The 14892-nt window shown below is 37.5% G+C and overlaps 1 protein-coding gene across 1 annotated transcript in view; it reads left to right on the forward strand.

Moving 5' to 3' along the window:
• Window positions 1-14892, forward strand: part of ADAMTSL1 (ADAMTS like 1) — a 166632-nt gene that overhangs the window by 18844 nt on the left and 132896 nt on the right. Inside the window, exons 3-4 of the mRNA XM_057406301.1 lie at window positions 2825-2870; window positions 13786-14022. Coding sequence (XP_057262284.1) covers window positions 2825-2870; window positions 13786-14022 — 283 coding nt within the window. The remainder of the gene's footprint in view (window positions 1-2824; window positions 2871-13785; window positions 14023-14892) is intronic.

Below are 14892 nucleotides of genomic sequence, written 5' to 3' on the forward strand. Positions count from 1 at the left end.
CTTTTGACTTTTCTAACTGGCTGTGTTCTCTTTGTTGATATGAATTCTCATTTATACCCTGCAGAAGGGATGTGTAGTGACTGTATCTCATAACATGGTCTCACTTAATCTGCTGTGGTTCTTCCTTGTCCGTGAAATGCTCTGTGCTGTGGCATTTTGCAAAATATCCACACAGAGATACGGGACTTGCCTTAGGAGAAAACCTAGCCCAGCCTGGTGTCATGCAAGTTGCTGTGTATTTCGCTCTAGCAGGATTAAGTTCAGTAGGTGATTTCAGTTTACTTATTTTGAGCATAGACAGGGTCAGAAACAGAATTTATTTTTAGAAATCAAAATATATGTCCCTGAAAAGCTTTTTTTCTTTTTTTTTTTCCTCCTACAAATCCATGGTTTTGAATCCAAAATTGATACTTGAGCTTAAGAGAATCTGGAATACTGTCCTGATGCAGCATAGTTCTGAAACACAAACACTCCTTTGCAAATCTATTATGAAAATATGTCAGTTCAGGCTGAAAGAAGTTTGCCTGCTTTTGGTTGATGGTTGATAACTGGGAAACTAATGATCTTAAACAACAAAACCCCAAGTTTTATCTTGGAGGGGCGACACATAGAGTTTTGCAAGAATGGTTCCTAGTGTTCATGAGTCATCACGGTGCCAGCTGCATCCAGAACTGCATATTTTTTTCTGAACAACCCTGCCTAATAGCCAAACAGGGAAAATTGGAATTAAAAATTGGATAGCTCTGTGGCATTATTCTAATTAAAGTACTTATTCTTTTCCCTAGTGCAAAGAATAAGTCAAAAGCAAGTGTTATTTTTCATTTCAAAACAGGCAGTATGAAGAAACTGAGAAAAGAAGAAAATCTGAGGCAGCTGATATAAAGGAAGTTTAAATTTCACTGGCAGTTCAATGGTTTTGAGGTTAACAAATTAGAGTAATTGAAACTGTGCTAACAGCAGGTCTGTGTGAAGCGAAGAGATGTCTGATGGGTTGTATGGTGTTTCTGAGAGACAGATGGGACATGTATCAAGATTCAACAAGCTGTTCAGTGTGGTGTACGAGGCCTGAACTAGGACTGCCTGAATGCTGCATAATATACGTTTTTCTCTGCTACATTTCGGTGTAAATCAAGAGTAACTCTATTGAGTGTAGTAGAGTGCAAACAGGTTTGGCCTGCACCACAGTACCAGCTTGTCTGTATTGCTTAGAAATGGGATAGTGGTGGTGGAGGGGGTTCTTGGGGATTTTTTAGGTTTTTTTTTTACTTCAGAGCCTATTCTGAATGTAATTTTTATTATAGTATTGCTAAAACTGTTTTGTTTCCTAAATATTCTGTTCACACTTTTCACTCCTGTGCATGCTTGCAATGATTAAAATTTACTTGAATTGATTATATAACATTACAAAAGCATTGAATTAGTGGTATTTCTATCATGCTTTTAGTAGCACCCTTTATGTGACATATATTACATAACAGAGTATGTTATCTTTCTGCTTGTAATTCTTCTGGAAAAGTGATAGAGTTTATTTTCTCATTTATCTTTTCTTGTGATCATTTACATCACTGTGATATATTTGCAAGATTGTGTTTTGCCCTGATTTTTGAACTCGAAAGGTGTAAACTACTACTGGAAGAATTTCACAATTAAGTCTTGTGGATAAAGGTGAGAAGAAGGTTGACTTCAAAAATTTAAAGGACTGTTCAGTATATTTTGGGGTTAACACAGTATGGGAAAAAAAAGCTTTTGAAAAAAGGAAAAGAAGGAATAAACAACACAAATGCATGCTGATGCTGTCCTTTCTCTTGGATAGTTCAAAATGGTTCGGATTCAAAAATTCAGTCTTGATAGGCATTTATTCCTCAAGGAATATGTGCTTGTTAAAACCCAGTGGAAAAAAAAAAAGAAAAAAAAAGAAAGGGGGAGGGGGAAGTTGTGAAATTAAGAACTTAAGAATTTAAGGAGTTCTGTTCTTTTGAAGAATAATCTTTAAAATCAAAACCCTGCATTCTGAATTATACTGAGTACCTCCTCAGAGTATGCTGCCTAAACTCATAAAACATATGAAAATTCGCCTAAGGTCAAATACTCAGAATACACACTGCTGAGCACTGAAAAGATAGCTGGGTGTTGACCTTTCTTCTGGGAGTCCTGCCAGCATCAGGGCTGGTATGGGTCTGCTGGGGGTGAAAAGGAGGAGAGCCATAGAGAACACAAGTCAGGGCGGTACTGTCCTTGACCTCAGCTGGGCTCAGCTTCTCTTCTGATGTTGTTGGGCAGTAGGGACCTGGGAGTTCATGGGGCTGGTGGATTGGAGAGAAATTTTATGCTTTCCTCCTTCCCTCATATCAAATTGGGAAAGTCAGTCCTGCTATCCTTTCATTTAGCATAGTTTCAGGCAGATTTCCTTCCTCCCAGCACGCAGGTTGCTTCCCAGCAAGCAAAGCCTGGCTGCTCAGACTCTGTCATTCCTAACGTGTGTGCCTGGGTAGATGCGGAGCTGTGCCCTTGTGAAATCATTGCGGATGGCTGGGAGGCATGGGCCATTGGTAGTGTGATTCAGATGTTGATTTCCAGCTAAATTCCATTGTCAAACATCATTGATAAGCTGATGCCACCTTCTCTAAAGTAATTTTTAAAGCAAAGGTAGGAAACTGAGGAATTATAGAATAAATTTCTCTACCTATATAGAGACAGAGAGCTTTTTACTTTGGGGGGGGGGGGGGGTAGAAATCTTTGCAGGAAAGATGCTAACGCAATAAATATTATGTGTTTGCATTTCATATTAAGCTATTAATGGTTTGTTTTTAATTTTTGGACACAGGACCTGTGAAGGGAGAAACATCCGATACAGAACATGCAGTAATGTGGTAAGTGAAGTATAGCTTTGATATGATACAAATAATAACAAACAACAGTCATGGCCATATTAATAAGATGATTTGGTAACATGACCGTGAGAATATCATAGCTATGTAAATTGCCTTCGTGCCACAGGACATTTTCTCAGTGTCTTTTAAAAAGGGAGAGATTATGGCATAGCATAATGCTAAAATTGTTTGGAAGAAATTGCAGTCACAGCCTTTCCAAATAGAGTGAAACTTCAGAGTCGCTCTTTACAACTTCTCTGTCAGAATCAAGACCATTCATGTTCCCAATACTACTTTGGTAACCAGCTGGTTCATATTGGGCAGTCTGTCAGGCTGGAAAATTAAGGTGTTAGAGGCCTGAAGACAAATTAGTAAGTATATGTTTCTGTTCACGTGTGCCCTTCCCAGCATTGCAATTTTGTTGCAAGTCTTAGAAAAGCAATTTTAGATAGCCTATACCAGCATTTTGGCCTTTCTAAAGGCTCTCTCTTGGGTTTATATATGGTGAATATCGTTTTCAATACAATAAAATAAACTTTAACTTCTGTGCTCATGAAAGTGAAAGTGTGTATTCAGTGGTGAAAATGGAAATAAAGATTTTCATGTGGAAAGTTTTATTGGGTGCCAAGAATAGTAAAAGCTCTCAAATTACATGGAGAAATGTCAGTTTTACCAGTAAAGATGGAAAATGAAATCAAATGTGCACTGGGCCAAACTTTCTCATGCCTGATAGGGTCATATTAAGAAGCCTTTCAATAGATGCTTTGTCTAAAAAAGTTTAAAAGTTTAAGTTAAAAACCTGAATACATTCCCTCGTATTTACCTTATGTTTTCTTCAGTAGACCACAGTTCATAATGAAAGAGACTGCTTCTGTCTGAGCTGTAGTCTCCCATGCAGCAAGATTTCTCACACTTCTTTCTCTGAAACTTCTTATGGGTGTATCCTTTGGCTTCTTATCAATCTAGACATCTGCTTCACCTACTGACAACAGGTAGAGGAATCAATAAAATAGGTCTGCTGGTTGATTAACAATCTCATTCCATCTCTGAGGCACTAAGGCTACACCACAGTTGCAGAGGGAATATGAACGTTGATTTGTGCCGGTCAAATTGAGTGTTGTAACTCACACATGAAAAACTAACCAAACCAGCCAAAGCCAAACTGTTAAAGGCTAATTGGAATAAATTAGACTACAGTTCTGTTTGGGTTTGTGAAATTATATGTGTTGAGACAGTTCCCCTCCCATTCTGACCTGACCTTGTGTATTCTAAAAGCAGTGAGACAAACTAGCATCCTTCTCTGTTGCCAGTTCCTGGATCACCCTGGTTAGAGGACAGAGTTTTACCTGTGTTACAACCATTATTTTGTAATCACTGAGCTTAACTTTCCAAGATAAAGAATAGTTTTCAAAATGTTATTTTTTAGCTCAGGTTCTGTTTTGGAAATGTGTACCTGAATAGTTTTCCTTCAAAATAAAACCTTGCATAGTTTTGTCAGGCAATTCCTTTACATACCTTGTGTTTGGCAATACTGGCTCCAGACTTTCCAATGTAGCAGTGAGGCATGCAGCTGTAGAAATCACTTAATTACTTTGTACCAAGTTTTCTTGGGTTCAGTAATCAAAACTGAAAATTTAAAACTGCTTTGCTGTGCTGAAATCATTGACAGTTTTGCTGCTGATTTATGAAGACCCAGAGCAGCATTTAAGATTTTAACCCCTTTTTCAGAGAGGGTGGATTGTGCTACATTGGTCTTTTCCTTCATAAAAGAATTAATTCTTAATAAAAGGATTAAATGAGTTTTATTTTTTCCTTTTAGTAAACTTGCAAAACTAGCAGTAAATCAAGCTAATCTCAAGCTTATGACTGCATCATACTTTGAGCAGGCCCATCCAAATATGGTTTTATGTCATGAGGAAAGTATTTGACTGTATTCATTTCTTAGACATTTGATTTCAGAGGACAGTATTTTCTTTTTTTAAAATATGTTGAGTCTCTGATTGAGATGTTATGCCCTTTCACTGATCATCTTTACTAATCTGAGATAATGTGCACGAGTACTCAAAACATCAGTCAGTGCAAGGGCACTGCCACCATGACCTGTATCAGAACTTGTGGTAGGATCCTGCCACAGCCATGGTGATCCTCAGCCCATGTTTCTGGGGCCAGGCACCATTTCGAAATACCTTGTGCAGCACCAGTGGAAGCCTTAGGCAATTTGGGAATCCCGGATGTGCATCTCTGCTGAAATCCATTCTGTTACTGAATAGTGTAGCTGTACCACTGAAGTACTGTTTGTCTCTTTCAGAGTAGTAAAACAAAATCGTATGCTTTTTCTTTAATGGAAGTCTATCTTTGTCTCCAGAATCCAAGGATACATATACACAAATTGGAGCTTGGAAACAACTCATTAACCCCATGGCTTGTTGTAGAATTCTGTGCTGAAAGAGGCATATAATACTGTATTATTTTTAACTCAGACTTCACCTCTTAAGATTCATCCACAAAGACTCTGAAAATCAGCATGACAATAATTCCAGGCTCAATGAGACCTTCATTTTCATCTCTTAGATGACTTGTCTGTTACATGAAAGGAAAATGAGAGCAAATCCCCCCATTCCTTCTCTGTAAATTAAGCTAGCTATCACGCATTGTGGAAAATTTTGTCTTTATTCTTGTGGAAATCAGCAAGTCCTTAAATATGAGCTTTCATTGCAATTAGTTTGTGCATAACTTGAGGACATTATTGTTCATAAAATAATCAGTCTTTTTATTTTCTGAAAAGAGTCTTTCTTTAAACTGACATGTTTTTATTTATATGACTGTCCTCTTAAAGAAAGGATGGGTAGTCACATATGCTAAAAGCAAACTATTGCAAAGGTGAAATTGGAGAAAGGGAAGAATACTTCTTGGAATCTGGCAATGAACACATTTTCATAGACACTATCATTTGCAAGATTTTGCTACAGCTGGTTCTAATTCATCCTGAAATTAAATTACAGGGGGGAGGGGAGGAGAGGAATGAGATAAAGAAAAATGGAGGCAAGGAGAGAGAGTGGCATGTCTGTTTCTTCAGTGACCTATGTTATTCTAGGGATTCTGAACCATTTTGAGTAGTACAGACTGTAAGAGGGGTTGATATTGCTGCCTATAAAACTTCTGAACAGTCCTTAAAAGAACAAATCCATTCCAGTATCTTCACCACTTGCATTGCCTGGTGTTGATCAGAAACTGGAAAGATTTTGGGTATGAAGCCACATGTGTAAATAGTAAAAGAAGGAATGAGGGAATCTGAAAATGATTTACGGTTAAATTGCATCTGCTTTTTTTCTTTTTACTTTTCATATTGACTCCAAGTATGTTTCCAGCCATTTTAGAATATAATCATGGGATAGAGAGAGAAGGAGTAATTTGTTTTTCTTTAGACAATTACTCTGGATGCAATAAAAACGTTTTTGCATCTAGCTGTGTTGTTGTGCTAAACATTATTCAAAATAAACAAAAGGTATTTCCAAACTGCAAATAGGATTTTTCTAGTGGTTTGTTGGGTTTTTTTTTTCAAGCTAGCATGCTCTATGTTCCTTCTTCTGTGCACGTCCTTAGTCACCAGGTCTTCTCCAGGCTTTGTACAAGGATATCTTGCCATCTCATCTGCACTTTTCCTATTTACTTGCTTATACCTGCTAGCATGATGATGAACACTACATATAAAGCTGCTCATGAGATTTTGCTCTTTGGCATGAAAATAAACAATGCTGGAGGCTGCACAACATTGCTAGCTCTTTCAACAAGGTTTACAGCAGTTCCCTTAAGCCTAAAATAAAATTTGTAGATGCTACATCACATTAATCAGACCACCAAACCTCATAAACACCACCTACAGCTCTTTTTTATATATACCTCACTTTCTTCTCACTTGGCTGAAATACCAGCTGTGATGACATCCCCCATTTTTTGGCTTGCATTCAGACAAGCTACTTCCATCTCTGTTTCTAATCAGCTTATGCTTCATTTTATACACTCCAGCCCTGATACTGCCAATCTTACTTTTGACAAAATGACACTATCTTCTTTCCATGCACTAAAGGCTAGGCTGTTGGAAAGTATCAAACTTAAACTCCTTATAAGTGTGTAAATCTCTAGAAGCATTGCCTTGTGTGTATGAAAAGCATTATCACAAGGTAGAACTTTTTGAGAGATACAAAAATTATTATCAGGATTTAATTTTCTACCCTTTGGTAGCTAGAAATGCCATCTGAAGTCTTTTGCAATCAAACCTCAAACCCCCCAGTATGCATTTTGCAGTAAAAAAAAAAAAAAAAGAAAAGAAAAAAAAAGAATTAAAAAATGGTATAAACACTACACGTATCTCCTTAGGGACATCAGATTTACTTCACATCAGGTTACTTTTTAAGTGACAATTCTTCCAAACTCAGATCATTTATTGTGACTATAGTCTATTTATAAAAACGCTGAATTCTAATAACTTTACTAACTATAGTAAATAGTAAATAAAATAACTCTACTAATCATTTCCAAATGGGCGCATTTTAAAACTTCAGTGTGTCATCTAGGAATTATTTATCTGCACTGAAAACCAAGTGATTTTAGTATATTCCTAATGTTAGCAGCCTTGAGTTCTAGATTTGCTATGTTTTCAGCAAGCAGACCTGAAAACAGAACAAAAAAATACCCCCAAAACCACTGCAACCTTTTTATGTAAATGCATAAAGAATCTTTGTAGACCAAACATCTGTATCATTTCCATCACAGTTTCATTTCAGGACTCTTCAGGACTGTGGATGACTCACAGATTTAAATTCAATATTTCTGATAATAATAATTTTTTATTATTTTAATATCTCTTTTCGGTCTGCCAGTGTGGTTCCTATAGTGCTTTTAGGGAAACGTATTCTAATATTTGTATTTGTATTAGTTTTTGACTGAAATATTCAGAAGTTTTTCAAGCCAAAATAAGTTGTTATATCTACTGTCAACACTTCATTTAATATTTAAAAGGTATGAACAAATAAATTTTAAAATGGCATGAAGGGCTACATATTGAATTATTTGCTCTCTAAAATGGGTATATACTTTAAAAGAAGAAAATAAGGTGCTTTTTTTGTCAAAATTCTATTTTATAAACATTTCTAATGACAACTGTTCATGGAGGTTGTCCTGGGTTCAGCAGTAGCAGTCATTTTTTTCTCCTTCTTGGTAGCTGGTGCAGTGCAGTGTTTTGACTTTCAGCTCGGGAACAGAGCTGATAACAAGGATGTTTTGGTTTGGCCAAGGACTTTGTGAGCCTCATGCTCTGCCAGGGAGGAGGGGAAGCCAGGAGGAAGCAGAGACACGACACCTGACCCAAACTGACCAAAGAGGTATTCCATACCACAGCACGTCATGCCCAGGATGTAACTGGGAGTTAGCCGGAAGGGCTGGGAGACTGCAGGGTTGGAGGAGGTATCGGTCAGAGCTTGGTCGGGCCTGGGGGGCAAGTTATCGGTCAGCTGGTGCTGAGGTGTTGTATTCTCTTCCCTTGTTATTTCCTTTATCATTGTTATCATTGGTGGTAGCAGTAGTGATTTGTGTTATACCTTAGTTACTAAACTGTTCTTATCTCAACCCGTGGGAGTTGCATTCTTTTCGATTCTCCTCTCCGTCCCTCCGGGAGCAGGGGGAGGGCAAGAAAGGGGGGAAGTGAGCGAACGAGTTACCTGACTGGGTTTAAACCACGACAGAGGTTTAGATTTATACTTCACTGACTGTTTTAGCCCTCGTCTCCACTCCATGTTTATTTAATACAGAGTGGAAGCATCTGCTGATATTCCCCCATTCACTTTGTTCATATTATTTCTCTCATACTTCTCTCTGTCAAATATTGCAGTGTCTTGGGGTTGTCATAGAAAGCTATAGTATGAGCCCCTCTGGATCTAAGCAGCTAAGCATCATCCTAGCCTATTTAGAAGTTCACAGGAATACACTAGTGAAAAATCTGGCTGCAAGAAACTTAATTCAAGTAGGGCTCTCAATAATGCTTCAAGGTCAACTGGAGTTTCCATTAAAACCCTATATCTCCTCAGTCTCTGTATTTTTATCTAAAGTTCTTATTTAGTCTTGGTCTCAAGCCTCTAATTGAGGACCTCAGGCTTTCTTTCCCAGTAGGGAAATTGGTGCAGCTGAAATGCTGTGTGCACTTCATGGAACTGGTTCAATAAGCTATTCTGTCAGACGCTGCACAGAGTAGTCCAGTTGTAAGTAACTTTTTGCGCAGAGGAAAAGCTCCAGGTATAGTAAATCATTCTTGGCCTCTGCAAATATACAAGCACATACATTGTAAACTGTTTTAAGGTTCCTCCACTGTTTCCATCTATAGCAGCTTAGATGTGATCTTCCACATTTCACCCTCTAAGTAAACTTAAAAAAGCCTGACCCTCTTTTGTCCCGTGAAATTTGATCTATCTATCACCATCAGAGGACATCTGGGATTCATCTTATCTTTTCCACTGGTTTGTTGATTAATAGCAATTGTTTTGAATGGGATTCAAACATGGCAAAACTCCAGGGACCTTATGAATTACCATAGGGTCAAATAGGAGGTCAAGTTAAACAAAAAAAACAACTAAATGTGAAGAAGCAAATGAAGCTGTAGTAATAAGCCAGCATTAGTTGCTTAAGAAGTGAAGATGAAACTCCTGTGTTTATTTTAAAATAGATTTCATACCTCAAAGGAGTTGCTGATCATCTTTAAAATGATGCATATCTTCACTGCAGAGGAGGAAATCTTGACCCGATAGGATGAATGAAGATTATAGGTATCCATCACAGCTTCAGTCTTTCAGGAATATCTCATGAGCCTTCACAAGCTAAATGTCATGTAACAGCTGTCTAGGACTCACAGAGTTAGAGGAACAGTTGTTTCCTATTCACTGGAAATTTTCTTCCCTAAAAAGTCTTAATGAATAAGAAGCTTGAAGATAAATGGGCTTAGACAAGACTTTCAAGGTGATTAGTTCTTTCTGATTCTTCAAGGAGTGCAGTGACAATGGTTCTTCATGTCTGCAGGGGCCCATAGATAATTTCAAAAAGAAAACAAAACCAGTAAAATTCAAATATAACACCAAAGCTGGAGTAACCTGAAGCAGAACTGTAGTGCTTTTGTGACCAGATACCGGGGCTGACACATGCTCTAAGCCAAACACAGGCCATGCAGATGTGGTTAGCAAAATACCTTGCAGAACTACATAACCCATGCAAAGATATGCTACACCACTACACTGACTTGGCCCATAACTTCTGGTTGTCTCAAACTGTGGGCATACTCTTGTATATCAGTCTGCTGTGCAGATAGACGAACTACATACTGTTAGATAGCTTCCAGGATGAGACCCTTACATGGAGTGGAATGTAACTTCACTCACGTCAATAAACAGTGCTAGCTGGCAGCTCTGAAGGATACCCTGCCACCAAGACCCATGCATATATTGAAATCTTGCTCATTTTTTTAATTTTTTTTCTTTTTTTTTCTTTTTTTTTTCTTTTTTCTGACTTTCTGCTGTCCATGAGCCAGCACTGCAGAAATGGGGCACAGGAAACCTGCCTCAAAACAGCAAAGCTCTTATATGGAGGTGTGCAAAGTGTTTAGAAGAAAATAGAAATTTACTGCTTGAGCAAATATTTAACAAAGCTGGTTTTGCCTTATCTGATATTTCAGCAACTAGAATATTCATGTATAGGTTGTCAGCTTATACCTGTCTTTCATTATATAATTGCACAAAGAGGTTCTGATCACTACTGGCAAATAACACAAGCAGTATATTGTGAGTTTAAAAAGCAAAAAAAATCCATGGAAAGAAATTAGTAAGTAGTGCCAAGTTCTATTCAGTTTCTACTTTTTCAATCTCAGTGACTTGTGTCTAACGATGGGTAATATTCAGATGATAGGTTTTTTTTTTTAATATTGTCCATTGGTATTAAAAAAAATATATATTACAGAGGTTATGCAGGTCTTATGGGTGTAAGTGCAAGTACATGTGCCCTCTTAACTGAAAGAAAAGTTCCCCCCTTGAGGGAAAGGGATCTTTAAGGCCTTCAGATAGATTTAGGACTTGGAATTTCACAGCAGGAGTAAAGTGGTGGGCCAGGCCATGACCCTTTTTCATATCTGCATGCCAAGAGAAGTATGCATGTCTGCATTTCTGACTGCTTGAATGTATTCTTCAAATGGCTTCAGTTTTCACATGAAAACTTTAAACACAAGGCCTACTGTTTAAATCCATTGTTTTATTCTGATCATGATATCAAAGACTGGAAGTATTTAACACCAGTCCTGGTCACCTGCCGTGTCCTGAAAGCTTATTATGTTGATGGTACATTTTTTTCTTTCTTTGATTTAAAAATAAAATCCAGTACAACAAATATAGTATTGAATACTGCACAAAGTAGGATTATGAACTCTTTAAGTTTTGTGCTTTACTTGGTCTTTCCGTCTTTGTAAAAATGAAGTTATTGAAAGCCAGGAAGTTTTGAAGGTAGAGCCAAGCTTGAACCAAACAAGAGGATTGGCTTGGATCTCTGCAACAAGCCTGAGCCAAGCCAACAGACCTGACTGTGTTCATTTATGGACAGAAAAAATCAGGGAAGGTTATGCACCAAAGGTTTTGTGGCAGGAAATGTGGCCACAGTGTTCCTCTGTGACTGTCTCTTCTCTATTTGAAAATAGAGCTAAAACGGATCCTGGGTCAAGATGTAACTGTCTTGTTCATTCTGTTTAAAAGCAGAACATAAAGACCACTTTTCCTCTAGTTAACAGCTATAGAGGAATAATGAATTTCCCACATAATTTTCTGCTCTCTTCACTCTGTGCTGCTGTCCATAGTTTGTCTCATGTCAACAGGTTGCCCAGATCAGAAAAAGGACCTGATTGCCTCAAAGTTTCCTAGAGATTTTAAAATCAAACTGAAATACTTTCAGCATCTATTTTTTTTTTTCTTTTTTAACCTTCCGTAACATATCATTAGAAAAACAGTCTGTTGTCTAAATCCTCCAACACTAAAATCCCAGTTACGAGCTTGTACTTTCAACCTCCACTTTCAGGAAGGATCAGTGAGCTCTTTGATCAGTGAGCTCTCCTCAAAAATCAGGATTATTGCTCTTTGATACATATTTTTCTACAGCAAGATTCAACCCAAATTTTTTTTTTTTTCTCTTTTATGCCTTATCCATTTAACCTTTTGTAGCAGGAACACTATTACGTTGTACTTAGGCAGCAGAACTTCTGGCTGAAGCTTGACCCATTGGTTTTGGCCTGCATCACATTCAAATACAAGGCAAATTAACTGAAAATTTGCTCTGATGGTGCAATACAAATTAGGCTTAAGACCACATTGCCACTACACGGTGAATGAGAACCTGCATTGGTTATTGTGGGTTTGAGCCAAAGGTATACAGATGAAAAATCCATAGCCAAGATTTTGACAATTTATATCCAAAGGAGACTTTGAAAGCTCAATTGTTAAGACAGGTTTTATTTTAGACTTTAATGCTAAACGACGATCCTTCAATATCATAAAGCGCCATGCAGCCCCCATGCCAGTTCTATCAAAAGCTGTAATAATCTGCCCTATTAGAAACAAGCAGAAAAGTGTTAATGAATAAAGGTGTAGAAAAAGGTCTGAAAAATAGAAGGGATTATTTAAATCTCAGAAGAGATATTTTGCCTCAGTAGGAGCAGGACTTTCCTAGCTTGGAGTATGAGAAAACCTGTAAATAAAATTGTCACTAATAATACTTGAATGTTTATAGGATGAAGTAGTTTGAGGACAGAGAATAAAAGCATCTTAAAAGGGCATTGTCTAGTTATGTGGTTGTATATACATAAAAATAGTTCCCTATATCAAGTCTATAATAGACATCTAAGATTCTCTAAAAATAAAAAGAATGTTACAGTCCTCAAGCAAAGTTTATGACAGGTATTCATTTCACCTCATATCTGACCAGGTATCACTAAAGAGCAGATTTCCTTACAGCAGCAAGGTGGAGGACTATGGTACTTTAACAATCTGAGGCAGCCATATTGCCAACATTTACTTGTTTGTCACAGTTCTCATTCTTTTAATGTTTTTATTAAAGCTTACCTTCTCTATTCCTGTAATTACTAAGAAATTCTGGTTACTTTAAAAAAAAAAAAACAACAATTAATCTCTAGTCTTTGTGATTGCTTGTACAGGAAAACTTGAAATACTGTTCTTCAAGGATCAAAAAAATAGAAAGGAAATAAGAAGAACTCGTGTTTATTTTGCCTGAAGCCTTATGATTTTGAAACTCTTCTTGCTCTCTTAAGAACTTGACTCATGGTTTTCAATGCTAAATAATGGCAAGAAAGTGTATGTGGACAAGAGCCTCACATTCTCATCAACAAGAGACTTTATGCAGTATGAGTGGTCTTTGTTTTTTGTATCAGGTGTACTGGGTTCAGAGTAGAGTTTATATGTCTCACAAACCTCCTGAAGGATTAACGAAGGGGCTTTTTAACAGTCGTCCCAGTAAAATAATAGTAAGTTGCTAGTTACTCAAATTATGAAAACTTAGGTTAAAGAAATACAAACATGTATCACATTTTCTGGTTCTTGTTACCCTAACAACTAATGAAGCAAAAAAATAAAAAAAAAACCAAAACAGCTAATGAGGAGAGCTCAAATAAACAAACAAATAATGTAATTCTTTTTTCTTTCTCTTCAGTCACAGAGGAAAATTTGTCTGGAAAAGACTGGCTGTGCACACACACTTCTCCACATATGCACACAAGTGCAAAGAGATTCAGCAACAGCACATCAGGGCTGTGGTTAAGACATCTACAGTTCATTACGACTGGCTGTCCCAAGCAGACTTGCTTATCTTTTCCTCTTTTCTTCAGGACTGTCCACCAGAAGCAGGTGATTTTCGTGCCCAGCAGTGCTCTGCTCACAATGACGTCAAGTACCAGGGACAGTTTTATGAGTGGCTTCCTGTCTCTAATGACCTCGACAACCCATGCTCGCTGAAGTGCCAGGCCAAAGGAGCAGCTCTGGTTGTGGAGCTGGCACCAAAGGTTCTGGATGGGACCCGATGCTACACTGAATCACTGGACATGTGCATCAGTGGCTTGTGCCAAGTAAGGAGAGAAGCCCTACCCTAAAGCCTTTCCTCATGACTTCCCTGCTCAGATCTCTCATGCGCCTACTCTCCTCCTTCATACTTGTATCATTTTAGCATCTTCATTTTAATTATCTGTTTTCATTCTCTTAAGTTGACTTCTACCTTGTTTGGAAGAGGTGTACAAATTCAAAGGTTATTTTCTCATTTTATGCTGTTTCCTTGTTTCTTTGTTTTTTTGGGTGTTTTTTTTTTTTTTCTTGTTGGTGGTGGTGGTGGGGTTTGGTTTGTTTTTTTTTTTTTGAGGAAAGGATATTTTATTTGAGGTTTGTATTGTTAGCAGCAGATCTCATTTGAAAGCACCATGAGAAAACAATGGGTTAGCTTCCAGTTTGGATATACCAAAGTTTCATAAGTCTATGAATTTACATTATCTTTGAGGATTATTGCTCCCTGCAAATCCCAAACCACACAGAAGAAGATGAGGTACTAAACTATGAAGCTGGAAAATCTGCTATTGATTTGCGATAGGATTAAACAAGCTGCTATATGTCTTTAGACCTCAGCTTCCCTGTTTGCTGAACACTTCACAGTGAATGGAGATCTACTCATCCTTCAACCAATTTATTTGCATCCTTATTTGTTTCTATATGGCCTTTGTGCTTTTAGTTATATTTTCCTACTCTTTTGAACCTATCTGCATCAGTTTAATCTTCTGAACTACATGTAGTTGTTGATGGAGGGAAGGAAATTTGCATCATCTCCTTTTAATACTGAACACAGCTGAATATCAGAAAAAGTTGAGTCTAGGTTCATGTTTTATTGCCCTGTCTCTTTCCCTCCTCTGTAGATTTGATGTGGTTTTGGCCTTCTATTGTATTTTCAGCCA

This window comes from Pezoporus wallicus, unplaced genomic scaffold, assembly GCF_028554395.1.
Source record: "Pezoporus wallicus isolate ANWC-B61680 ecotype Strahan unplaced genomic scaffold, APGP_CSIRO_Pwel_v1 contig_2132, whole genome shotgun sequence".
In the NCBI taxonomy this organism is placed as follows: domain Eukaryota; kingdom Metazoa; phylum Chordata; class Aves; order Psittaciformes; family Psittacidae; genus Pezoporus; species Pezoporus wallicus.